The sequence below is a fragment of the Canis lupus genome, chromosome 11 (genome assembly GCF_011100685.1).
Source record: "Canis lupus familiaris isolate Mischka breed German Shepherd chromosome 11, alternate assembly UU_Cfam_GSD_1.0, whole genome shotgun sequence".
NCBI lineage: Eukaryota > Metazoa > Chordata > Mammalia > Carnivora > Canidae > Canis > Canis lupus.
Window position 1 is genome coordinate 68,138,926 of NC_049232.1, and position 25,388 is coordinate 68,164,313.

General features: G+C 53.2%; 2 protein-coding genes across 5 annotated transcripts; both read right to left on the reverse strand.

The window, feature by feature from the left end:
- Positions 1–684: 684 nt before the first annotated feature.
- HDHD3 (haloacid dehalogenase like hydrolase domain containing 3) lies at positions 685–3,313 on the reverse strand. Of its 4 annotated transcripts, none has more exons than XM_038553165.1 (2): positions 3,040–3,313; positions 685–1,711 (listed from the first exon to the last, which is right to left on the reverse strand). In XM_038553165.1, exon 2 carries the CDS (start codon positions 1,580–1,582, stop codon positions 827–829), a length of 756 nt encoding a protein of 251 aa, XP_038409093.1. In that variant the 5' UTR covers positions 1,583–1,711; positions 3,040–3,313; the 3' UTR covers positions 685–826. The 4 variants fall into 4 exon arrangements, with proteins under 4 accessions (XP_038409093.1, XP_038409097.1, XP_038409096.1 ...); XM_038553169.1 differs by lacking the exon at positions 3,040–3,313 and adding an exon at positions 2,068–2,345; XM_038553168.1 differs by lacking the exon at positions 3,040–3,313 and adding an exon at positions 1,803–1,955.
- Positions 3,314–7,921: 4,608 nt separating this feature from the next.
- On the reverse strand, positions 7,922–23,592 carry ALAD (aminolevulinate dehydratase). Its single transcript, XM_038553170.1, has 12 exons — positions 23,466–23,592; positions 17,470–17,654; positions 16,521–16,571; positions 15,960–16,056; positions 15,489–15,624; positions 15,286–15,369; positions 15,114–15,202; positions 14,821–14,876; positions 14,644–14,731; positions 14,464–14,550; positions 13,471–13,600; positions 7,922–12,832 (listed from the first exon to the last, which is right to left on the reverse strand). Exons 2-12 carry the CDS (start codon positions 17,580–17,582, stop codon positions 12,771–12,773), a joined length of 993 nt encoding a protein of 330 aa, XP_038409098.1. The 5' UTR covers positions 17,583–17,654; positions 23,466–23,592; the 3' UTR covers positions 7,922–12,770.
- Between the last annotated feature and the right edge of the window lie 1,796 nt (positions 23,593–25,388).

Sequence of the window (25,388 nt, forward strand, 5' to 3'; positions counted from 1 at the left end):
TCTCATTGGTAAAGTGGCGGTCCCACTACCTCCGCCCATTAGGTAGCTTTGAGGGTTATATGGGCATACGAGGGACTAAGGCATGGCAAGCATGAATGCACAGTTCCTTCTCATGATGTAATTATGGTGCTCCTTGCCTAAAATCCTGTTTATACTGTATAGTCCTAGAGGACATGTCCCTACAGCACAGCTTAGCACCCTAATTTTCCAAACTAAGCTCATCCGATCTCCTGCTTCCCAGAGAGAGTTGAGAGGCTTCAGAGCCTGACTGAGGGGCTCTACAACCTGTTTCAACCCTAGCAGTTTCTTGCTTTTGCTGTTTTGCATGTTGGGGTTCCAGTAAGATCTCCAACAAAAGGGCCCTGTGCTAAAACAAAGTTTGAAGTCGGGTCATCTGGGTGGCTCAGCTGGTTAAGCGTCTGTCTGCCTTCAGCTCAAGCCATGATCCTGGTTTCCTGGGTTAGGGCCCTGAGTCAGGCTCCCTGCTCAGCAGGCAGTTGGCTTCTCCCTCTCCCCTGGCTCATGCTCGCTCTCTCACACTGTCTCAAATAAATAAAATCTTCAAAAAAAAGTAATAAAGTTTGAAAGTGCCTGGGTTTGAAGCTAGTTGGGCCCTCAGTGATTCTTGTAGGTGAGGGGGGTGGGAAAGACACAGGTGTGAACAAACCACCTCAGAGACATGGCACAAGTCTCAAAGCCCTGCTTTTTACTGTTTTATAGTCACAATGCATTTGGACGCTGCAGAGAGAGGGGGCAAAGGCCAGATCTCAGGAAGGAAGGGGCTCTCTTATCTCCAGCATTTGCTGGGGCCCTTCCCTCATCAGACTCAAAGTTCCAGAGCTGAGCCCTCTAGGCGGTCAAGGGCAGGCAGGAGATGGGACAGTGAGGGGAGGAGGTGTTCTTGGGGTACAGAACACTTGACTGCAGAGTCCAAAGGCTCTGGGCCAAACACCAGGAAGCTGTGCATACCTACACCCTGTGCCCCCTTATAATCACAGAGATAACTGTCCCCAATATGGGCTGCTCCTGCCGGTTCCACTTGAGCAAGCCGCAAGGCCTCATGGAAAATACGGGGGTCAGGCTTGGGCCAGCCAGCAGCCTCAGAGGTCAGAACAAAGTCAAAGTGTTCCCGCAGACCAAGACCCGTCAGGATGTCCTCTAGTCGCCGGTCGAAATTAGAGACCACTGCCAGCCTCAGACCTCGCTTCCGGCACCCTCTCAGGGTGGCCGCGGCCCCCTCCAACACCTGCCATGTGCAGGGCTTACTGAAGTCTTCATACAGCTGGTCAGCGATGGGGGCCACAGCCTGGGCATCTCGAACACCCGCTAGGTAGAAGGTCTGTAAGACCACATCCAGCCACCACCGGCGGGAGGTGAGGCCTTGGCTCAGGCCGTAGTTCGGGAAGCTGTGGCTCTGAGTCCTGTATGCCTGCCTGAAGGCTTGTCCCAGAGTGGCGGCCTCCACCTCCAGCCCGTGGGCCCGAGCCTTGGCGGCATATTCCTCTCCCACGGGGTGGCGGAGCCTGAGCAGTGTGTCTTTCACGTCCCACGTCAGCAGTCGTATTGGTAGCCAACGCCCCATAGGCCTATAGGATGGAGGCAAGTCCACCCCAAGTCTGCCGGAGGTTAAAGAGAAACTGAGCTGGACAAGACCCCCTCCACAACCTGAAGGTCTTCTCTTTCCAGGCCTCGTGGGTCACAGCAGAAGATCCTGGAACGAGACGGCAGTGAGGTTGAAGTTTAGGCCTTGGACTCAAAGATAGATTAGGTTTAAAATCTGGCACTGCCCACTTACTACTTACTACTGTGTGACCCTCGGAGTGAAACTCTCTGAATCTCTGTCTCCTAATGGAAGAGGAGCACAGCGTCCCAACCTCACAAGATTGTTACAGCAAATGAGATCATCCATTCATTCCACAAATTACTGGGCCCCTCCTGTGTGCTAGATGCTAGGGAATAGGAAAGATTTCCAGCCCTCCTGGCATTTACAGGCATTAAAAAAGAGGAGACACAGATATTAGACAAAGAACTATACAAACACTGAAGTATAACAAAGTCAGCATGTACCATAAGGATATAAACCCAGGAATCCCATCTAATTTGTGCTGAACTTCCTAAGTAAGTCAAGTTTCAGTGGGGATCTGAAGAATGACTATGTGGGAAATGGTGGTGGTTAGATGTTGTTGGCACTGGAAACAGCAAGTGCAATGGCCCAGAGGTAGGTCAATGGCAAGTTGGCTGCTTTGGGTAAACCAGGGCCCTGTAGGTCAAGGTAAGGAAACAATTATGATGGCTATTACTATTGTTAGCAATGCCAAAGACACAGGGTCCTTGCAGGCCACGTCACAGACCTCTGGTTCATCAGGGAAGACGGAGCCAGGGGGTGCAGATACCTGCCTAAGGTGAGTCAGTGGCACAGCCAGCACCAGAACCCAAACTTCCAGACTGGTCAGTGCTCCCTTCCACTGCATCATGCTCAGGCGAATTTGGACTTTAAAACCATCTAATTTCGGTGAATTGGAACAGCACAGGGCCAAAGGCAGACAGAGCGGCCAGGTCCTGTCTCTAAGTCTCTCTGAGCCCCATTTTCATCTTTACTGGAGGTAACAAGGTCTGCCTAGGTGCAGAGCCAATGAAAGGACTGCTACTGACTCAATGCACAGGAAACAAGTCCTGAGCCTGTTGTCCAGCTTCTTGCCCCCCACGGTTGATTCCAGACTATCCAAGGCTGTCTAGCTGAAACCCAGAGTGCAGAGGACAGCCAAGGTGTTGCTGAGAAGTGGCTGGTGAATCTGGGGGCAAGCCGCAGGGGAAGCCTGTCAAGGAGCCATCCAAAGACCCTCCCCCCTTCCTGGTGGGCAGAGCGAGGCCCAGTGAGGGGCGGGAACTCGCCCAAAGCCACGCAAGGGAGTCAACTGCCTGGCACAGCTAAAATACAGCAGGGAGCTCTGGCTCCCGACCCACAGCGATCTCCATGTCTGGAAGCCTGGGCTGAGGCCTCTGGGCTGCAGGCCGGAATTTCTCGGGCCGCCTCCTCACCTGCAGGGCTAGATATGGCGACAAGGTCCAGGTAGCCGGCGTTAGAGCGAAACCTGTGCAGCTGCCGTCTGCAGCGTCACGTGGCTGTGGGCGTCACGTGGCTGTGGCCGGCCTCCGGGGGCCCCTTCCCAGCTCCAGGGGGCTCCGACCGCCCGGCGCCGACCCCTGGGTCCGGACCCAGCTGACCTGCAGCCCAGCGGCTCAGAGGAAGCCGCGGGAGCCGCACACCCGCTCCGGAGAGGCGCGCAGGCGCTCAGCCGCCCGCGGAGCCGGCGCCCCGCCCTCACCCTCGCCCCGCCCCTCCCGGGGCCCCGCCCCTCCCGGGGGCCACGCCCTCCCCTAGCCACGCCCCTCTGCGCCCCGCCCCCACCATAGCCCCGCCCCTCCCCGGAGCCTCGCCCTCATCCTAGCCCCGCTCCCGGCACCCCGCCCCTCCCTGAGCCCCGCCCCCATCATAGTCCCGCCCCTCCCGCTCCCCGCCCTCCCCTAGCCACGCCCCATCTGCGCCCCGCCCCCATCCTAGCCCCGCCCCTCCCCGAGCCCCGCCCTCATCCGAGCCCCGCCCCTGACCCCCCGCCCTCGGGTCTCCCCCACCCGCAGCTCCCCTGCGCGGAGTCCTCTCCGTTCCCGCCTGCCGCGCCCTCTCCTCCCTCCCCGCGGCGCCCTAGGTCACCCGCCTTCCCGGCCCTTTCCGCCTCCCTCTCGGCCCGTTCGTGAACCCCACACCCGCACCCTCACCCTGGGTCACCTTGCACGCTCTCCTCGAGCTCCTCCCACTGCCCTCCCTCCCCCTCTCCTCCCCAGGCCCCTCCGCCTTGCTCGGATCCGCACACCCCCAGGAGGTCCCCAGGCTGAGTTGAGAAGAGGGGGACCTGGGTCCCGGCCTGGCCTGCTGGGTGCCGTGTGCCCTGGGGCAAGGCCTGCCCCCCTCTGGTTTGGCCTCCAGCCAGTCGGCTCTAGGAATGGCTTTCCTTTGGAAACTTGTCTAATCCAAGACATTTTGCTGAGTAGAGTTCTCGGCAGTAACCTAGCTGGGTTTTTTGTTTTCTTCTGATATAAAAGTAATCACCCCAAAAATGTTTAAAAATACAAAGTGTACAAAGTAAAAGGCGAAAGCCTGATCTCACTGCTCACTGAGGGGCAGACACAGGGCAAGTAAATACACAAGATTTCAGATAGTGATGAGCGCTAGAAAGGCAGGCAAAGGGCGGCGGCGTGAGCGGCGCGGGGTGGGGGTTCCGAAGGGCGGCCAGGTGAAGATTAAGGGGCGTGTCCTGCAGGTGAGCCCCCGGCCCCAGCAAAGGTGCGCGGTGGGGGGGTGGGGTGGGAACCAAGGGCAAAGCCCCGCCGAGGACCTTCGGCCCCCCAGTCGCTGCCCAGGGCTTGCTGCAACGGCACTTGTGCTCGTTATGCTCTCATTTTCCTGGGACCATCACAAATATGCATATATTTTCTTTCTTCCTTCTCCCCCTCCCCGCCCCCTTCTTTTTAAACAAAACCTCCTCCTGTAGTCTTAAAACCGGCCTGTTCATTTCATTCAGGGCCCCCTCATCCTCGTGGGGCCCAGTCCTGGGAGAAAATACCAAGGGCAGAGTCACAGAGCTTAGGCCATCAAGGGAGAGCTTGACTCCAAAACTCATTGTCACAAGCGGATTCCTACAAGTGGGAGTGGAAAGGGTGAGTGGGAGGTCAGAGGTCCAGCTGCATTTCACAGAAGCCCAGAAGGGTTGACTTTGTTCCAGGTTCCAGGGTCGCCTGAAAGCCATCTCCTTAGGTTCTGGTCCCATCTCCGTCACCTGACTCTGTGAACCCTTCATTGAATTCTCTTCTTTGCTGGGCCTCAGTCTCCAATATCCAAAATGGGGGGATTGGACAAAATAACTTTCAACTGAGGTCCAGATCAGCTTGTAAATCAATTTCCAAGGTAATTAACTTTGTCCATGGAACCTCAGTTCCTCCATATATAAATAGAGCATGCTTACTTCAAGATGAAATGACAGCACATGAAAAAGCTCTTTGAGAAGTAGATGACTTTTTTTTTTAATTCATTTATTCATGAGAGACACACAGAGAGAGAGAGAGGCAGAGACACAGGCAGAGGGAGAAGCAGGCTCCATGCAGGGAGCCCGATGTGGGACTGGGACTCGATTCCAGGACTTCAGGATCACACCTGGGCCGAAGGCAGGCGCTAAACTGCCTAGCCACCCAGGGATCCCCAGATGATTCTTTTTTCAAAAAAATTATCTTTAGGGGCACCTGGCTGGTTCAGTGGGTAGAGCATAGGACTCTTGATCACTGGGTCATGAAGTCAAGCTCCACACTGGGCATAGAGACTACTTAAAAAATAGCAGTAATAAAACAAAAAGGGATGCCTGGGTGACTCAGTGGTTAAACGTTTGTCTTTGCTCAGGGAGTGATCCCAGGGATCCAGGGATCAAGTCTGGCATCTGGCTCCCTGCAGGGAGCCTGCTTCTCCCTCTGCCTGTGTCTCTGCTTCTCTTTCTGTGTCTCTCATGAATAAATAAATAAAAAATCTTTAAAAAAATAAAAAATTATAATTTTTATATAATTTTTAATAATTTTGTGTTTATAGTTGACACACAGTATTACATTAGTTTCATAGTTTCAGGTGTACAACATACTGATTCAACCTCTGTATACATTTTTTAAAAGAATTTATTTATTTATTTATTTATTTATTTGTTTGTTTGTTTATATTAGAGAGAGAAGCTCTGTATACATTATGCTATGCCAAGTGCAGCCACCATCCGTCCGCATACACACTATTACAACAGCATTGACTGTATTCCCGGTGCTGTACTTTTCATCCCCATGACTTATTCATTCCATAACTGGAAGCCTGTATCTCCCACTCCCCTTCATCTATTTTGCCCATCCGTCCCCTAGAAGATGATTCCTTTCAGATAATTGCGTCTCCTGAGAGGGTAAGGCTTCTGTTTGGTCACATAACTATTTCAAGCCCGGGCACCTGTTGCACACGGCAGGTAAATCCATTATCATCTACGTGAGTGTGCCCTCTGGACTTGCAACCCTGACTTTACTGTTTGCCCTTTAGGTTCTGTCTTTCCGTTTCCCTGAATAACTTTTCAGCAGAGATAAAGGAGACTTGCATGTCACAGGAAAGCCAATGACAGGTCCCCACTATTCTGCAATAAGCTTCTTTCTGATTTCCCATTTCAAAAATGGATACCCTTGGGGCACCTGGCTGGCTCAGTTGGTAGAGCAAGTGACTGTGGATCTCAGGGTCGTGAATTCAAGCTGCTCACTGGGTGTAGAGCTCACTTAAAAAAAAAAAAAGGTACACTCCGGAAGCCTGGGTGGTTCAGTGGGAGAGCATCTGCCTTCAGCCCAGGGCGTGATCCCGGGGTCCTGGGATTGAGTCCATATCAGGCTCCCTGCAGGGAGCCTGCTTCTCCCTCTGTCAGTGTCTCTGTGGCTGTCTCTGTGTCTCTCATGAATAAATAATTTTTTTAATGATATACTCAGTAGTTATAGTTTCCTCCCCAAGTCAAATGACAGAAATCCTCCTTGGAGGTTTTCATTCCTTGATCTAGCCTGGGTAGACTCCGACCTCATGACCACTCCTGGAGACTCCTGGCATGTCATTATACTGAACACTGCCTTTGGTCCATTTCTCTTTGAGGAACGCCCACACAGGCCTGATCCCAGGATCCTGAGATCATGACCCAAACAGAAATCAAGAGCCAGATGCTCAACTGACTAAGCCACCAAGGCATCTCATATTGTGAGTGTGTGTGTTTTTAAAAATATTTACTAGTTTGAGAGAGAGAAACATGAGTAGGAGAGGGAGAGAGAATCCTAACCAGACTCTATGCTGAGCATGGAGCTGATGCCAGGCTCAATCCCACAACCCTAAGATCATGACCTGAGCTAAATCCAAGAGACACCCATCTGAATGCACCACCCAGGTGCCCCTTGTGTGTGTGTATGTGTTTTAAGTAAGCTCTACATCCAACATGGCACTTGAACTCATGACCCTGAAATCAAGAGTTGCATGCTCTGCTGACTTAACCAGACAGGCACCCCACCACATTTTACTGTTGATGGACATTTGGGTTATCCAGTTTGGGGTTACTGCAAATATTAGAAAATGTTGACAGGAGCATTCTTGAGTATGTATATCTTTGGGGGAATAAAGGCACACATTTGTTAGGTAAATACCTAGATGTGGAATGAACTATACATATTTTCAGCTTTAGTGGATAGGGCCAATTTTCTGAAGTGGTTGTGCCAGTAAATGTCTTTAGAGTTCCCTTGCTACCCATTCTCAACCATTGGCATTGTCTCTTTTTAAAATTTTAGGGACTCTGATAGGTGTATGGTGGTATCTCACTGTGGGTTGTTTTTTTTTTTTTTTTTAAGATTTATTTCTTTTTTGAGAGGGGAGAGAGATGAAGGGCAGCGGGAGAGGGAGGGAGAGAGAGAGAGAGAGAGAGAGAGGGAAAATCTCAAGTAGACACCCTGCTGAGCATGGAACCTGACCTAGGGGTCAATCCCACAACCCTGAGATTATGACCTGAGCCAAAACCGAGAGTTAGATGCTTAGTCGACTGTGCCACTCAGGTGCCCCTCGTTGTGATTTTATTATTTTATTTTTTAAAAAGATTTTATTTATTTATTCATGGCAGAGAGAGAGAGGGAGAGAGAGGGAGAGAGAGAGAGAGAGAGAGAGAGAGAAGCAGGCTCCATGCAGGGAACCAGATGTGGGACTCGATCCTGGGTCTCCAAGATCACACCCCAGACTGAAGGTGGCGCTAAACCGCTGAGCCACCGGGGCTGCCCCCCTCGTTGTGGTTTTAATTAGAATTTCTCTGTTGACTAATGAACACATTTTCATATATGCATTGGTGGTTTTCATTTTTATTTACACAAATCACATGAATATATCCTTGTTAGATATAATACATGAATATAAAAATGCATCTGATGCTAAGATAACACATAAAAAAGCTTAAGTTCCCCTAAAACCAATACCCTTCCCAGGTTTGAGCACTGGGCTTGGAGTTTGGAGACCAGAATTGCAGCCTTGGTCTGTCACCAGCTTGTGTGAATTTGAACAAGTCCCATTTCTGGGCCTGTCTTCCATCTGCACAATTAGTGAACTAGATGGTCTCTAAAGACCTCTTTGATGTTCTGATCACTGTTTCTGTGATTATAAGAAACTTCATGTGGTGGGGGTGGCCGTTTGGCCCTCTAACCACCCTATCCGTTTTCCTTAGTTAACAGAACACTTGAGGTTTAGCTGGGCTCATGCCTGCCCCACTAGAGTCTATCTTTCAACATCCCTTACACAACGAGGTGTGGCCACGTGACTAAGCTCAGACAAGAGCATATGGACAGAAGTGACATGCTGAACTCCCGAGTTGCGCCCTTATAAAGAAGCATCATGCCCCCCAATTTCCCTTCTCTTTTTGGTGACCAAAGAGAGGAGCTAACGGTGAGGACTGGACTTGTCATCTTTGACCATGTGATGGAAGCCGAGATTTGCTGAGTTAGAACAAGTCAGGAACCAGAACCCACCACATCATGGACTGGATTGCGTGGGGAGCAACACTTCCATCTAACTATCATTACTTTGGCTTCTTATGACCACTGAGCTTGAATCCTAATAGTCACTGGGGTATGACTTTGAATCGGTTATCAGGGCAGGGGTTCTTTTTTGTTTTTGTTTTTTTTTTTTAGGAAGTGACAAGGGAGCCAAGATCTTAGCAATAGACAGCCACACGGATTTGGGGGAAAGCATTCCATGCAAAGGGGACAACAGCAGCAAAGCTCTGAGACTCCACTAGACTTCCGTAGAGTGAGGCAGACCTGGTCAATCATGGTGCCACATCTCCCTTGCCAGGGTTTACTGACTGGAGGCTGGTCATGTGACCTGAGCAGGGCCAATCAGAGACCTCTGGAAATGTCCTGCATGGTGGGAAAAGATCTTTCTGGGGGAGCCTAAGTCATAAGGACCATGTGGCTGTCAAATGGCAAAAGCCCATCTCTGAATAAAGCCAAGCTGAGGCAAACCTACAAGAACTAGGAAGGGACGTGGCCTCCATGACAGCCTTTAACCCTAGACCCCACCACACTTGACCTTACTAAAGTCAAGTTATGAAAACTAATCATTTTTTTTTATCATTTCCTTTTTTGCTACTGGATTTGTCACTCGCAACCAAAAATACCTGAAACAATAAAATATGGGTGCTGCAGATCACAGGCCCTAATATGTGGAACTGGTGGAGTTCATGTGAGGTGTGGGGTTGGTCAGAATTCCTCCTTTCCTAATTGGGAAATTGGTAGTCAAGTGGCTGATTAAAATGCCCGTGGTTTGTTGGGACCCTCCGCCATATGCCCAGTGAGGTTGTAGTTTTAGGGATCGTAGTAACAAAGTGAGAATGGTCAAAAGTATTGGCTGTTGTGGCCTTTGGGAAGGTCCTACAAGAAAGACAAGCTGTCGTCTAAGCAGGCATCTCAGAAGGAAATAAAGTCAAGTCTCGTTAAGAAAGGGCCCGAATGCTCACCAACAGGCTGTGATGCTTGGAAGTCTGAAAATATGCCAGGCTAATGGTGGGAGCAGCTGAGTTCTCTCTGTGCAAGGATAAAATTACCACCAGCAAGGGGAGGGCGCACAGCAGGAGACTGGGATGGTGGAGGAGCTAGATCCCCCGGGACCACCCAAACCCCTCCAGCTTGCCTGCCTGGCTATTGTCTCTGGACACAAAACCTAGCTGGGCTGGAACAGACACTGAGCAGGCACCTCTGGTGACATATCCTGACTCCAGAGGGCACTTCGCTTAGACCATGATGCCTGAGGCACGCTGGCCGTCGGTACACCCCGTTATAACAGCATCCCGTTAGATCCTGAATTTGGCTACTGTTTATTGGGAGATGGTGTGGCACAGTGGTTAAGGGCAGAGGCCTTGGAGTTCAACTATGTGGGTTCAAATCCCAGCTCTGACGGCTTCAGTGATGGGGCTCTAGCCCCAGTTGTCTCACATACTAGTTGAAAGGCCTTAGGTGAGTCACAAGCTCTCTAGATAGAGCTCCCTCACTGCAAACCCAAGCTAAATTTAGGACTCCCCCGCTCTACTGTCTCTTCCAAGCTTCCTATCTTAGTAAATGGCCCATCAGCCATCAGGAGCTCAAGCCAAGTTCCTCCTTCCCATCTAATGTACCTCCTTCACCCCCATGGTCACCACTCCAGCCCAGGCTACGCATTTTCTCATCTGCACTTTGCCAGTGCTGTCAAACATTTTCACAAGATGCAAACTCGGAGCAAGTTGTTCTGTTGCTTAAAAATCCTTCGAATGGCTTTGCTTTCTCTTGGAATAAAGTCTGAAAAGCCTCCCCCATCTTCCTTATATGCTTTTGAGCCCTGCATACTTTGGGCCTGGTCTCTCTCCCTTCCAGGTCAGGCCATCTCTTCCTTCGCCCTCCACTGTGCGTGTTCTCCTAGCTCATTCTAGACGCAGAGTTCCCTCTGTCAGGAATGCTCTTAGCTTGCTTGCTCATCCTTCAGGTGCAGCCTTATGTGTCAGCTTGTCGGGGAAGTATGTTTGATACTTCAGACCCAGTCAGGTCCTGGTGACCTCCTTCACAGCCCCTGCCACATCACTGGTGACACATCTGCCCCCTGGTTCCCCTCAAGGAAACTCCTCCTCAGTCCACTTAACATTTGCTTCTGAGGGGCCTGGACACATACAGAGGTGTTTGCTTCTTGTGGAATTTGTATCTAAAGAGCCAGGTCTGTCTCCCGTCTCCCTATGCCTAGAAGAAGCAGGCCTTGTATTAGCTTGGCAGTGATGAGTCTGGGATGTCCCTGAAGAACCCCCCTTTCCCTCATTCCTGAGCTCAGGGATCAGGGGCCGAGGGGCCAGGAGACAAGATGCCAAGAAGCTAAAAAGCTAACCGAGCCAAAGGTTCTGGTCTGGTCAGAGCCCTGAGGCACATCAATAGCTCATCTCCAATAGCATCTAGGTGGGAGTCCCAGGCTCAGGCTCCTTGGACCTGAGCCTGGTGAGATCAGGTCCTCAGGCCAGCTGCAGCTCTGGGGAAGATAACTGGGAGTCAGAGGAGGCTGGTCCGCCTACAGGAGCTGCTGGGAGTTTCTGATTCTAAATTTTCAAATGGACTGTATTGCTTTAAGATCTGAATTGGGCTTGCTTTGGCCCTAGATTTGGGAATCCTTGTCATCTTGCAGGCAGGCAGGTAGACTTTGCAAAAGCCCTTGGCTGGGCCTTAACTTTTAAGTGGAGAGATAGGAGGTCGTGAGTCTCAGAAGAAAGCACACTTTCGGGAGTTCAAGCCAGAAACCCATGAGGGCACCCTCGTTTCCTCTCATCCCCTGGACTTAAAGCTTAGGTAAAATCTGCTAATTCTGCCTCCAGAATGTATCCTGAATAGGTCTACTCCCTCAGTTCTCCACTGCCACCACCCTGGTCCAGGCCACTGTCAGGGCTCTGCAAGGGCCTCCCCACCGGCCTCTTTCTCGTTCCCCCTTCCCTGTTCTCATGGCAGCCGTGTAGGAAAGGGGAACACACGTAACTTCTGGTTGAGATCCTCCAGGTGGCTTTCTATCCAATGCAAAATGAGACCGAGCTTCCTACCAGGTACAGAGCCTACCCTTCCAACCTCTGGTCCCGTCGCCACCCTGTGTTTCTGTACCCTGCTTTTAGCAGCCCTCCCACCTCCTTCCACTGCAGGACCTTTGCACATTTTGTGCCATTCTTGTGGCTTCTGATGCACTTTGCTCTGCTTTCTGGAGGATCTTTTCTGGTCCCTTGACCTCATGGAGGGCTTCTTAACCACCCTCTCAAGAGACACCCTTGGTCCGTTATTCTGTCTCAGACCCTTTCCTTCAAAGTCCTAATTACAATTTGTAATTGGTTTGTTTTCTTGATGAACATCTGGCTGCCTATTCTCCTTCACAGATTCCACACAGAAGACAAGCTGAGACCTGTCCTGCTATATGCCCAGTACCCAGCACCGTGCCTGGACACCAAGCAGATGTTCTCAAAAATTCTCTCTTCAACAGAAAAGCCTTTTTGGTGATAGCACCTCCAATCGTCAGGAACTCTCTATTTGCTTCTGAATTTTGATCCTCAGGCAGTGTTTCTGCTCATTAACCAGTAATTCTTCTCTGGGTATATGGCTGACAGCAGAACAGAGGATCTCAGGTGGCCTGGCAGCGTGGGCCTGCGCGGGCGAATCATCTTCCAGTGGAATTTAAAGCAAACCTTAACTCTAAACCTGAAGATGTCACTCTAGGTCTGTGAGCCACTGCCCAGCTCCACTGCCAAAGGCCTCGGGCTTTCCAGAGCTTCTCATGATACAAGATGCAACTTGCCCTCCTCTACCCTAATGCTCCAAGCCCCTCTCCTAGGCCTCACCAAGCTTGCACCCTGACCTCCTAGTGGCTTTCAAGCTGAGGCCATGCCAGGAGGAGGAGCTGGGGTGGCGGAGGTGAGCCTCAGTGCTGACCCAGGGGAGGAATGGGGAAGCCTGGGAGGCTTGAGTGGTTAAAATGTGGCAGGCTGGCAGAAAGTACCCGGGGCTGCTGGATACCTGCCAGCGTGTGAATAGGAAGAGGGCACGAGGGCACGAGGGCACAGTTCTAAAGCAGTATTTACTTTGGTTTTCACTTCTCTAAGGCCCTGGGACCTTTTAAAAGTTCTAGCTGTTGGTCTTGTGCTCGGTCTCCATCACTCCTCCTTCAGCCACTGCAATAGCTGAGGTGTGTAGTAGGTGATGATGATGTCGGCACCTGTGGGGGACAGATGCAGGAAGGGGGAGAAGCCTGGCATCAGCTCTGGGCACCCCTTTGGGGAGACGAGGGCCAAGAGCAGAGGGGGTGGAAGGCTGCTACCATGAAGGGGCACAGCTCGTGGGCATTATGACATAAGATCAAGCCAAGCTCCGGGCAGTTACAGCTCTGCACACCGTGCGACCCTGGGCAAGTCATTTTCGCTTGCTGGGCCTGTTTGCCAACGTATAAGGTGCAAGGTGGGGAAATGAGTAAGCTGTGAGGGCCCTCCTCAGGCTGTATGCACACCAACAAAACCAGCTCCCATTTGCAGAGTGGAGAGCATATGCCAATGACATATATCATCCTCACTCAATTCTCCGGACAACCAATGTCGGGTGTTTTATCCCCCGTTTGCAGATAAGGACTCTGAGGTTCACGGACATGGCTCAGCTAAGGTCTCAAAACCAAAAAGTGACAGAGGGTTCTTCCTTCACTGCTGCATGCTGTGTTCTGCGGTTCCATGTCCCCTCCTCTTTAGATCGCTGCTATTTCCAGGCATGCGACGCCAGGCTGTCTCAACTTTATTTCCCTCTCTGGGCAAAGTGCCCATCAGCCCTGTAGCCCAGGTCAAAAAAACCCCAGCCCCGCCTGTTCACCTGCGCGGCGGAAGGCGGTCATGGCCTCCAGAACAGCAGCCTTGAGATCAAACGCCCCGGCCCGGGCTCCGTGCCACAGCATGGCAAACTCTCCGGAAACGTGGTACACGGCAAGAGGGAGCTCAGGGTGCTGCGGAAAAGCAGTGGGAGGCGGACAGGTGCAAGGGCGGAATCTCTGGGAGTGTCCCTTCCTCCCAACCGGTGAGCATCTTGAGCCCCATGCCCTGTGTCACTACTGCTGGCAGCCTGACATTTTTTTTTTTTAAAAGACTTATTTATTAGGACGTCTGGGTGGCTCAGTGGTTGAGCATCTGCCTTCGATTCAGGGCGTGATCCCCGGGTCCAGGGATCGAGTCTCGCATTGGGCTCCCTGTGAGAAGCCTGCTTTTCCCTATGCCTGTGTCTCTGCCTCACTCTCTGTCTCTCATGAATAAATAAAATCTTTTTTTTTTAAGATTTTATTTTTTAATTTTTATTTATTTATGATAGTCACAGAGAGAGAGAGAGAGGCAGAGACACAGGCAGAGGGAGAAGCAGGCTCCATGCACCGGGAGCCTGACGTGGGATTCGATCCAGGGTCTCCAGGATCGCGCCCTGGGCCAAAGGCAGGCGCCAAACCGCTGCGCCACCCAGGGATCCCTAAATAAAATCTTAGAAAGAAAACCAACTTATTTATTTTAGAGAGGGAGGGGGTGGGACAGAGAGAGAGAGAGAAGCCTAAGCAGGCTCCCCGCTGAGCCAGAGTCCGATGACACTTGATGACACTTGGCCCCATGACCCTGACTTGAGAGTTGGACACTCAATCGACTGAACCACCCGGGCGCCCCAGCCTGGCCCATTCTTGAATGGTGAAAGCACAGCAGCTCAAAGGCCCTGCGCGCCCTGGGGCAGGTGGCTCCGAACTCAGAGAGTCTGTCAGTCTGAGATCCCAGAGCCGGCGGACAAGCTCCCTCGTCTCCCTGGGCCCCCGCTTGTCTCCGCTCTCCTGCTCACCTTGTCCTTGACCTCCCGCACAACGTCCAGGTAGGGCATTCCCGGCTTCACCATGAGCATGTCGGCTCCTTCCCGTACGTCCCGGGCCTACGGGAGGAAGTACCATGTGGGGCACGCACAGGAGGTGAGCCGGGAGGGGGACAGGCCGGTGGGGCTCCTGCACCGGTCACGGTCACTCACCACTGCTCGGAGGGCCAGGCCCCGCGCTCCCGGTGGCAGCTGGTAGCAGCGGCGGTCTCCAAAAGCCGGGCTGGACTGCGCCGCGTCCCTGGGAAGCAGAGGCGTCAGTGGGGGTGCTCCAGCTTTGGGCTAACGGGCCAGGGGTTTGAGAGCAGACCCCTGCTAATCCTCACTCACCGGAAAGGTCCATAGAAACAGGATGCAAATTTGGCACTATAGCTCATCACTGACACCTGCGGGCAGACAACGAGGGTGGAGGTTTCAGATGTCCCCGGGTGAAGTGACAAGGAGAGACAGGATGTAGGCTTTGGTCTAGTCCCAGTAAAGCTCTGAGTCTCCATTGAGCGGGATCCCAAAGGCCTCACCAGGGCTGTCTGCACTTCTGTGATGCTTAGCAGATACGGGGGCAGGGCTGGCCCAGGCTTTCTCCTTACCTTCCCCACACCCCCCGCCACGCTCCCCGCCCCTACCCTGTTGCCAAGTCCATGTGCCATCAGAGCCTCCTTGATGGCCTCGACGCGTCCATCCATCATGTCCGAAGGGGCTACCACCTGACATCCTGAGGGGCAGAGGGTGGCCTTCAGAACTCTGGGACCTGCCTGTCCACTCTGCTACCTCCCTGCCCCGGAGCTGCTCACTCACCTGCCTTGGCATAGGCCAGTGCCACTTCTGCTAGCCGCTGGCGGCTCTCCTCAGCCAGGAAGGCCCCATTCTTGCTCAGGAGCCCTGCAGGGACAGGCAGCTGGGTTTGGGGGAGCATCTTGACCCCTGGCCCACCCACCCAAAGGGGGACTAGGTAGTGGAAATGCAGGTGGCAGCAGGGCTGGTGGAGGGCGGGAGCTCACCACAGTGACCATGGGAGGTGTAAGGGCACAGGCAGACGTCGCAGGCCACCAGAAGGCTGGGGAACGTCTTGCGCAACAGGCGGATGGCCTCGATAGCCGGGGAGTCCTCGGAGTCGGCTGCTGAACCCCGCTCATCCTAGCGGTGGCGGGGGGACACAGGGAACACGTGCTTCGTGAGGCCCCCAAGAACCAGGATGGCCAGACCTCACAGGGTGAAGCTCCCTGCATGGGAACGCAGGCAGGACAGTCCCCATTTTGCACAGGCCTGCCCAGTCAGGGTGTCACGGCCCTACTTATTAGCTTCCTGTCCCTACGTGGGTGCTGTCATGGGGGGGCGTGCCCCTGGCCCTCTCCCAGAGCAGCCTAAGGCCATAACGAGGACGTGATCAGTGCGGGAGCTCAGCTCACCCTCACCCGACCCTCCTGTGACCCTCCACTGTCCTCCCCTTGAAGCTACTTCTGCTTCTCCACCTTGGGGACTCTGCTGGGGACTCCAAAGACCAGGACACAGCGCAGGCCCTCTTCCACCAGGGGCTTCAGCATCTCTTCCAGCCGGTTTACACCATACCTGCGTGGAGGTGGGGCAGAGGGGCTGAAAGAAGGTAGGAGGCAGGCAAGGGTCTCCCTCGCCCCCCTTTAAGAGCCACGCTGCAGCCGGTACCAGGGGGGCTCAAGCCACACAGCACAGGGAGGGGTGGGAATGCTCCCACCAAACAGATGGAAAAACTGAGGCCTCCCCGGAAGCAGCTGTGGAAAGCCCCCCAAGGTTCTCACTGAACTCCCATTTGCAGCTCAGCTCTCCTTTGCAATGGCCTCTGCTATGATGTTTCCGGTCATGAATGGGTAGCTCATCCCTTTCTGAGGCTGCCTCTTCTGTTCTGGAACAACCTTGTCCCTGAGAAAAACCCATCTCTCTACTGAGCTGAAGTGAGCTTCTCTGGGTCTTCTACCTCTGGGTCTGCTTCCAGGCACCTCCAGCTGGGAAATCTCTCCCTCCATCCTCCCCCGGGCCCTCCCCACCACATCTCCTACCTGGCCACTCCTGGGAGGCTGCTGATGGGCTGTACGTCATCAGGAACGTCCCTGCAAGAGTGGGGGGCTGGGCTATGGACTGGTAGCTGTGGGAAGGGCCATTGGTGAGGGAGGGCCTGGGAGGGGTGGTTGGGGAGATGGGAAGGAGCATGGAAGTGGGGATGGAGGGGGGAGGTTGGGGTACAGTGTCTGGTTCCCTGCCTGGCCAAGCCCAGGGCCTGAAATAATAACAGGAATAAGAGTGACAGTGACAACAGAAGCAAATGGACTAAAAGAACACTTAATCATACGAAGGAGTCAAGCGGCTATGAACTTGGGATTCTGAAGGCAGAAGGCCCTTGCCTGTGATCCCAGCCACCTGGCTAGGTGACCATGCCAAGTGGAACCATTCTTTGAGCCTTGGCCCTTCATCTGTATTTGGGTGGATTTGTTCATTCATTCGACTAATACCGAGCGCTTATCACACACCAGGTACCATTCACTCTCTGGAGATACAAAGTGAACGAAACAAACACAAATCCCTGCCCGCGTGGAGAGGACACGGTAGGGGCTAATATCCATACTGTGCTCCTATGAAAACTGTCAGGGCTGAAGGAGATAATCCACGTAAGCTTGCTCAGCAGAGTACCCGGTACACAGTAAGCGCTCAATAAATGTCAGCCATTGCTGTCATGAATAATCATGACTGCCACCTCTCACACAGACATATAGATCTTTACAATCTACAGGACAAGCCTTCTCAGCTTCTGGCTTATTGCAGAGCTTAGGATAGCGGACCAGGGAAATACTATTCTTAGTTTTCAAATGGGAAGACAGTTCTTTTCAAGGTTTGTTCGATTCCTAAGACTGTTGTCCTTAACCCACTCTCTTTCACACACATATACACTCTTTCTCTCACACACACACACACCCTGCAGATCAGAGGCGTGCACCGTTCCTGGGGACTCACGTGACAAAGATGGGGTAGATGAGGTTGGAGGCACTGAGGGTCGTGGCGGCTGTCTGCCAGGTGCGGAGCAGCGGGTGGAAGTAGCCGCTGTGCAGGACCGACTGGGGCTGCATGGTGGGCAGCGGGATCACGGCACCTGGCTGGTGGGAACCGCAGGCTCCTGAGCGGTGGCTGCACACTCAGCTCTGGGGTGGGAGTGGGGGGGCAACAGGAAGCACATGAGACTCGGTCCCTGTCCCCAGGAGATGGTCAACCCCCCCACTCCTGGATTCCTGCCTCTTCTGCTCTCTGGCCAGCGCTCCTCCTAGTGTGGCTCACCAATCCCTGCGGCTCTGAGGCAGGGTTAGGCAGAGGAAGGGAAGTAGGCCCTTTGGAAACTTCCTGAGCTGTGGGACTCTAATAATCTCAGATCTGGGCTTGTATTTTATACGGTCTCTTTTTCTTTTTCGGTCTCTTTTTCTAAAATAACCTTTCTCTAGCAATTCGATACAATTTTTTTTTTTTGTATTTTATAAAAAAAAAATCAATCTGCAATGGATTGGAAATTAGGATGAGAAGCACTGACCTAGCCAGTATTTAAACTTTGTTTATTCCATGAAAAATGCTCATGTGATTGGCAGAAATTTTATTTTTAAAAAGATTTTTATTTATTTCTTCATGAGAGACGCAGAGAGAGGCAGAGAGAGAAGCAGGCTCCCTGCAAGGAATCTGATGTGGGACTTGATCCCAGGAGCCCGGGATCACGACCTGAGCCCGAAGGCAGCGCTCAACCTCTGAACCACCCATGTGTCCCGCCTCCCGTAATTCAACCTCTAGAGAAAAACACTGTTCACACCTTGGTACAGAGACTTCTTGTCAGGCACAACCCACACTAAGAGGATTAAACAGCACAGGCCCGACAGATAGACAGACCCTCCGTAGGGTGACCGCCTAAGTGGTCTTTTCCAGCCTGAGAGCCTCCTGCTGTTCCCCAGCACAAACCACCCTTGGCTGATTTCTGATTCTGCTCACCCCGTTCCCTTTACCTGAAACGTTTGTGGGCTCTCCACAACCTCTCACCCCCAGATCCTACCCGGTGTGCCCACCTTCCCTCCCCCACTGAAGCTCCTCTCGCCCAGATCATAATCTCTCTTACATAACAGCTCTTTCTGGATCTACTTTATCTCATTCCAGTAGACAGAGCTTCTGCAGGGCAGGATCCACAGTGAGTTCATTTCTGCCTCCCCCCCCCCCACCCCTGCCCAGCACCCTGGCACACGGTAAATATTTAACAACATAACTACTTATTGCCTTAAATATCCAGTAAGTGATATAAGACAGAAGGAAGCTGAGGCCGGGGGTGGGGGGTGGGGGGCAGTGCCTGGGTGGCTCAGTGGGTGAAGCATCTGCCTTTGGCTTGAGTCATGATCCCAGGGTCCTCGGATCCCAGCTCCCTGCTCAGTGGGGACCCTTCTTCTCCCTCTCCTCCTGCTTTTTAAAAAATAAATATCTTTAAATCTTTTAAAAAATATTTTATTTATTTATTCATGAGACACACAGAGAGGCAGAGACACAGGGAGGAAGAGGAACAGGTTCCATGCAGGGAGCCCGAGGCAGGACTCGATCCTGGGACTCCGGGATCACGCCCTAAGCCCAAGGCAGATGCTCAACCACTGAGCCACCCAGGCGTCCCTAAATAAATAAAATCTTAAAAACAAAACAAAAAAGAGGGAAGCTGGGGCATTAACACTTGTTTCTTGAGCACCAGGCCATTCTGGGCACCTGCACACACCATTTCTCACTCAGGTGGCACTACGGTCCAGGCTGATGGAGGGCTCAGGGAGGAGCTGCCCTAAGTGAACCATGAGTTTGGAGGCTGGAAGAAGCTTGCTGGAAATAGTCGGGGGGCTTCAACTTGGTTTTTCAGGATGCGTGTGTTCAGCTTGGCAGAGGGAAAGGGGAGGATGTTCCCTTAGGAAGGGAAGAAAGAGGCCAGGGTAGGGAAGGAGGACTGGCTGTGGGCTTTTCTGAGGCTGAAGAGGCAACTCTTTAGGGGAGGGGACAAGAGGGGACCACTGAGGGCAGGGAAGATGAGCAGGGGTGGGGGTGCGGCCAACTGAGAGGCTCAGAACCAGGAGCAGAGTGGATGGAGCAGAGGGGCACACACACTGCGGAGCCGAGGGGAGGACAGGGAAGGCCTGTCGCGAGGCAGCCAAGAGCCAGTCTCTTGGGGCGGATGCTCTGAGCTTGTGGGACCCACAGGGCAATGGAGACAGGGACGAGGCAGGAACAGGGTGGCGGGGCGCTGAGCTTTCAGAGGTGCCTGGGGAAATACCCAGTAAAGGGGTGGAAAAGCTACCAGATAGTTCCTTGTATGAATGGGACCCAGGGGTCCAGAGAAGGGCAAGGACGCATTCAAGGTCACACTTGGTGAGTTACGAGGCTGTAAGGGCAGGCCTAGAAACCTCGTGTGTCATCCTCCAGGTGGGGGGTGGGGGTCCCCTAGGACACTGATAATGCCTCTCTCCCCAGTCTCTGGGGTCCCTTTCGCTCCCTCCCAACCAGCTCAGGGGCCCATTTTATCCAGTTCCCCTCCTTGGCAGGGCGGGCTGGGGTTATCAGGAGCCACACAGAGACCCACCTACTACCACACCCCTAGGCCAGCCCTATCATCTGACACAGAGGCAAGCCAGGCCCCCCAAAGTCATCCCGACCCCCAAACGAGCAGTCATTCAGCACACAGAAAGTCCCACGTGCCCATTTTGCGCAACATTTGCTGTCAGGTCGGCTGGGGGTCAGCTCACCTCGGAGAGGTTAAGTCCCTCGCCCAAGACCACACAGATGGTCAGTAAATGAGCCAGAATTTGAATCTGTTCTGGACAATGAGTACACGGTTTTATCTACCACCCCCCCCGACACTGAGGAACACTTGATTCAGCGAGCAGGTCTCTGCCTATACGATCTGCCCGTGGGTCAGCGAGGTGGAGGACGCACAAGAGAAAAACATCCCGAGCCTTGTGTTATGTGCTGGGCACGGGCCTAGGTGCACATGTATCTCATTTCACCGCAGAGATTATTCTGGCTCTTAGTGATAAGGAGACAGAGGCTCTGAGAGGTTAAGTGACTTGTTCCATGTTGTTCTAGAGAGTCAAGTCGGATTTTGAGCTCATCTCTGATCCACTTCCCAGAGAACTACCTGTATTTTATTTTTTAACATTTTATTTATTTATTCATGAGAGACACAGGGAGAGGGAGAAGCAGGCTCCATGCAGGGAGCCCGATGCGGAACTCGATCCCAGGACCCCGGGGATCATTACTCGAGTCAAAGGCAGACACACTCAATCACTGAGCCACCCAGGCATCCTGAGAACCACCTTTATGGCTTCTGGAATCCAAAACTGCATTCTACTGGCCTCAACTACCCACCTGTTTTAGAAGCCTGGGTGAACAAATGCCTTCTGCTTATCAGAAGCAGCAGAGCACGGCTGCCTAGGGGCTTTGCAGCTCAAATTTTACCACGAGGTGGTGGGAGGGTTGGTGATAGGGGCAAGGGAGTGGGGTGAGGGTGGAAGAGGTAGGTCTGACTAGGGCAATTCTTGTTTCTGTTTCTTTAATAATGTTTGGGTTAGGGAGAAATTTGCTTTGAGAAACAGGTGTCAGTGCTGAGAAAATTTGAACTCAGGAAAATCGCCAATCCTGTTCATCTCGCACATTCTGAAGCGGGAAATGAGGAGCGGAGAAGTACAGGATTTGCTTGACATCCCACGGTGAGTCAGGTACAGAGGTGGATTTGACCAGGAGTCTCTCCCAGCTTCCAGTCCCGTGCCCTGTCACCTCAACCACACGCGGTCATTCTGTTACAACAGGCACTTAATAAATACCACCGAAGAGAAAAACAGCCCTTGAGCCAGACTTGCTTGTTTGCAGAGCCAAACCCATGCCAAGGTTTTGCTTCGCAAAAAAAGTCCCTCAGGATTGGGAGATTTCCACACATTTGGGAGGGCACTTCTTCCAAATTAAGGGAGCCTCCAAGCCACAGCTTAAATCCTATGACACTTCACTGAAGCAAGAGCAAGTCACCAGGGCACCCAGCACCTCTGCTCACCCACATTAGACTAGGTTAGCTTAGCTGGAAGGCAGTACAGGGCGGTGCAGAAAGAACCTTGTTTCAGGATCCCATGGTCCCATATCTGCTCTGTGCCCTGTGTGTCACTTTGGGCAAGGTTGCTGGCCTTTCAGAGTCCTTATTTCATAATCTATAAAATGGGACTGATACCATCAAGCTTGCAAAGCTGAGGAAATTAGATTAGAGATAGTTAGGAGGTACGTGCCTGGCACTGGGTAGCAGCCCAGTAAACGTGTAAGCTACTTTTATCATCATTAGGAGAAGTGAGCTGGAAATAGACCCCCTGGAGTCATCACAGGTGTGCCATCACACCACCCCAGAAGGGAGAACTTTCACGCAAACCCGTGTGGCCGCAGGGTCTTCCAAGATATCTCCAGTGGGGTCCCTGCCTTCCAGCAGCTTCTATGGTGAGGAGAAATGATCACCACACTGACACTACAGGAGAGGGGTGGACTAGATGTTATCTGTGGGAGGGGCCTGTGTCTCCAGGTGTCAAGCATGGCTTCATGGAAGAGGCAGTTTTGCAGACTGATGGTGAAGGCATCTATCTCCTCCTTAGATGGCAACTTCCCCAATCTGGGCCCTAAGAGCTGCCACTGTGGGAAGGGGGGTTAGAAGAGCTGTGAGCCTGAACACCCCCTTCACACCACCCCAGCCCCAGGCTCATGCTGTGCTCTGCTGAGGATTTCAGAGGCTGTGCTATTGGAGAGAAAGTTGGGAGCTGCTGCCAACTCTGGCAGGCCCTGCTGCTGGCTGGGGAGGAGGCAGTCAGGAGGGCCAACTAAGGTAGAAGGTGGCCAAGGGCTGAGAAATCCAAAGCCCCAGAAGGGCTCAGGAAAGCAGCTGTCAGGCAGGTCTGAGAAGGGCCCAACTGCCTGCCTGTTTATTCAACCAGCATTTCCTGAATATCTACCCTGGGCCTGCCCCAGTGCTAGATACAGGGATTAAAGAGAAGCATGAGACTGGGGACCCGGGCCTTGACGAGCCCAACCTCTTCTGGGTTTAGCCATCTGGAGCTACAGGGACAATGTGCCAGTTCCACAGACTCCCAGAACATCTTGGCTAGGAAGCTCCTTAAAGCCTTTTGACTACGTCATTGAAATGATGGTGAAACTGGGCTCAGAGAAAAGACGGACACTGGCTCAAGGTCAGGCAAGGGGTCAGTGGTAGATGTCGGGGTCAGAATCCAAGCCTTCAGCAGCCCAGTTCTCAGCCCACCATTAGCCCTCGATACTTGAAGTACAGACTTCAAAGCAGCTACCAGCAGAGGTGGGCTGGTGGAGAAGGGGGGGGTGTAGGGGGGGAAGGAGGAGGGAGGAGGGAGGATGTGGACCCTGGACTCGCCTGCAGCTGGCAGCCTGATGGTTACGTGTGTGGGTTTTGGAGTCTGTAGACGTGGGTTCAAACCCTGATTCCGACACTTTCCTAGCTGTGGGAGTTCAGTGTCTGCACCTGGTAAATGGGCGCGTTCTCCAACTGACCTCAAAGGGCCTTAATGGGCCCGTTGCCTTAATGGGCCAATGCATGGGACTTCTGTAGAAGCGCAGCACCAAGCGCCTGTTCCTGCCTCCACTTCCGTGCCTCATCCTTCGGGGCACTTCGGGCTGCTGTGTACTGGTGGGCAGTGTCCACGGGCCGCCAAGGGAGTGGACCCCGGAGAGGAGGGGACGGTCGGAGCCGGGCCCCCCAGGGCTGCGGCCACGCTCCAGCCCGCGCGGCTGCAACCCAAGCCCGCTGCAGCGGAGCAACCTACGCCCGAACAAGGGCTGCACAAGGACCGTGTCCTCGGCTGCACCCGCGACGGGGGTTCGGGGCCCGGGGACGCCGGGCTCTCGGTGCCACCGCCCCCACCTCCAAGGGCGCCATCCCCCGGAGCCCGGCCCCCGCTCACCTGCTTCCTCAAGGGCTCGGGGCCGCCGCTCCCGCCGCCGCCGTAGCGCCTTCTAGTCTCCCGGGGCCCGTGCGGGGGCGGGGCGGCTCGCCCGGAAGCAGCTCCCCCTCGCCGCGCCCCGCCCCCGCCGGCGCGCAGGCCACGCCCCCTGCGGCCGCTTCGCCCGCGGGCTGGTCAGCTCGCGCGGAGGCCCCGCCCACGCCCGGGGAGGCCTGGCCAATCGGGTGCGCGGAAGGGCTGGCGGGCCCACGCCCCGCCCCCCGGGGCCCCGAGCTCGGGTGCCGGAAGGCCCGCCGGAGCCCACGTGGGGGCGCGGGGCCGCTGCGGCGGGGCCCTGGCGGAGGGGAGGCGGTTGCAGCCCCGAGGTTCCCCTTACCGTCCTCCCCTTCCCAGCCTGGCGCATACTTGGCGCCGCTTCGTTGTTGAAAGAATAATTGGGGGTTTGGGGGTTAAGGACATTAAAACAACACCTTAGATCTCGGGGTCCTGCAATCGAGCCCCCCGTTGGGCCCCCTGCTCAGGGTGAAGTCGGCTTCTCCCTCTCTCGCTCCTCCCTGCTTGTGCTGTCAAATGCATCTTAAAAAAAAATAAAAATAAAGCAACAACAACAAAAATAAAGCAACACCTTAATGCCCAACACAATAGCTAAGTCCATTTTTGCAGACTGAATATTTTAAAGCTGTTGAGTTCAGCACCAGGCTGCCTTCCAGGTTTTCAGAGAAAATTAATTCCAGCGTAATTACTCAGGGCCTGCTCGGGGTACCATGGATGGAGAGATGTGATGTGATGTGAAAGGTATGGGCGCTCCGGAAAAGCGCCAAGTCTAATGGGGACATCAAACGGATCTGGGATGGGTACAGTGTGAGATTTGACGGCAGGTCTGTGCGGGGGTTTGGGTAGAGTATGTGCAGAGGCAGGAGGGAACCGGTGAGGCTTGGGGCTTGGGGAGCTAGTAGGATTGGGTGGGTGAAGTAGGGGTGGAGATTAGGACCTTAGTAAAGGAATGCCTCCATAAAGGTGCATCAGGGATTCTGGAAAAGCTGACTTTGACTTGCTAAGGAGGCCAGGGGGCTGATCGTATTACACTTCCTTTCAGATTTTCTCAAAATCGGTACTCCAAACCTGTTTTTTTTTTTTTTTTAAGATTTTATTTATTTATTCATGAGAGACACAGAGCAGCGACACAGGGAGAAGCAGGCTCCATGCAGGGGGCCTGATGTGGGACTGGATCCCAGGACCCCAGGACCACACCCCGGGCCAAAGGCAGGCAGTTAACCTCTGAGCCTCCCAGGTGTCCCCTCCAAACTTGTTTTAAAAGGTAGAGAGGCTTAAAGCTGGGGAAATTTGACCTGCGTAATTTCCAGCTACTAGAGCTCTGATCTGTGGCCAAATGAGGGAGGTGGTAGAAATGAAGTCATATTTTTTTTGTGCATTTATGAGTCAGGGACCGTACCTAGCGTTTTGCATTCACTTATCTAATTTTGATGAGAACTATGTTACTACCCTCATTTGACAGACTAGGAAGACAATCTCCAGGGAGATTAAATAATTTGCCCTATGTCACACTGACTTTCTCTGCAATGCCTTCTAGTTAGGTTCCTTCAACTCATAGGGGTAATTAGTTTATATTCCCTGTGCATTTCTTTCACGACACCTGTTCCATCTCTGAGTTTATTGATAATTAAGCGTAATTAGGACCATCTACCTCAAAGAGCCCCCAAAGAGTGAGAAACTTAAGAATGCTGCTGTTTGGTGTAATCTATTTTTCACATGTCTCTTATTCTTGGCAGAAAGACCTGCTTCCATTCTCCACCCTGCATGAGTGGCGGGTGGCGGGAGGGCAGTAAGAGGGAGAGAGAGAAAGAGAAAGGGAGAGAGAGGAGCGGACTCTCTGCTGAGCAGGGAGCCTGATGGGGCTTGATT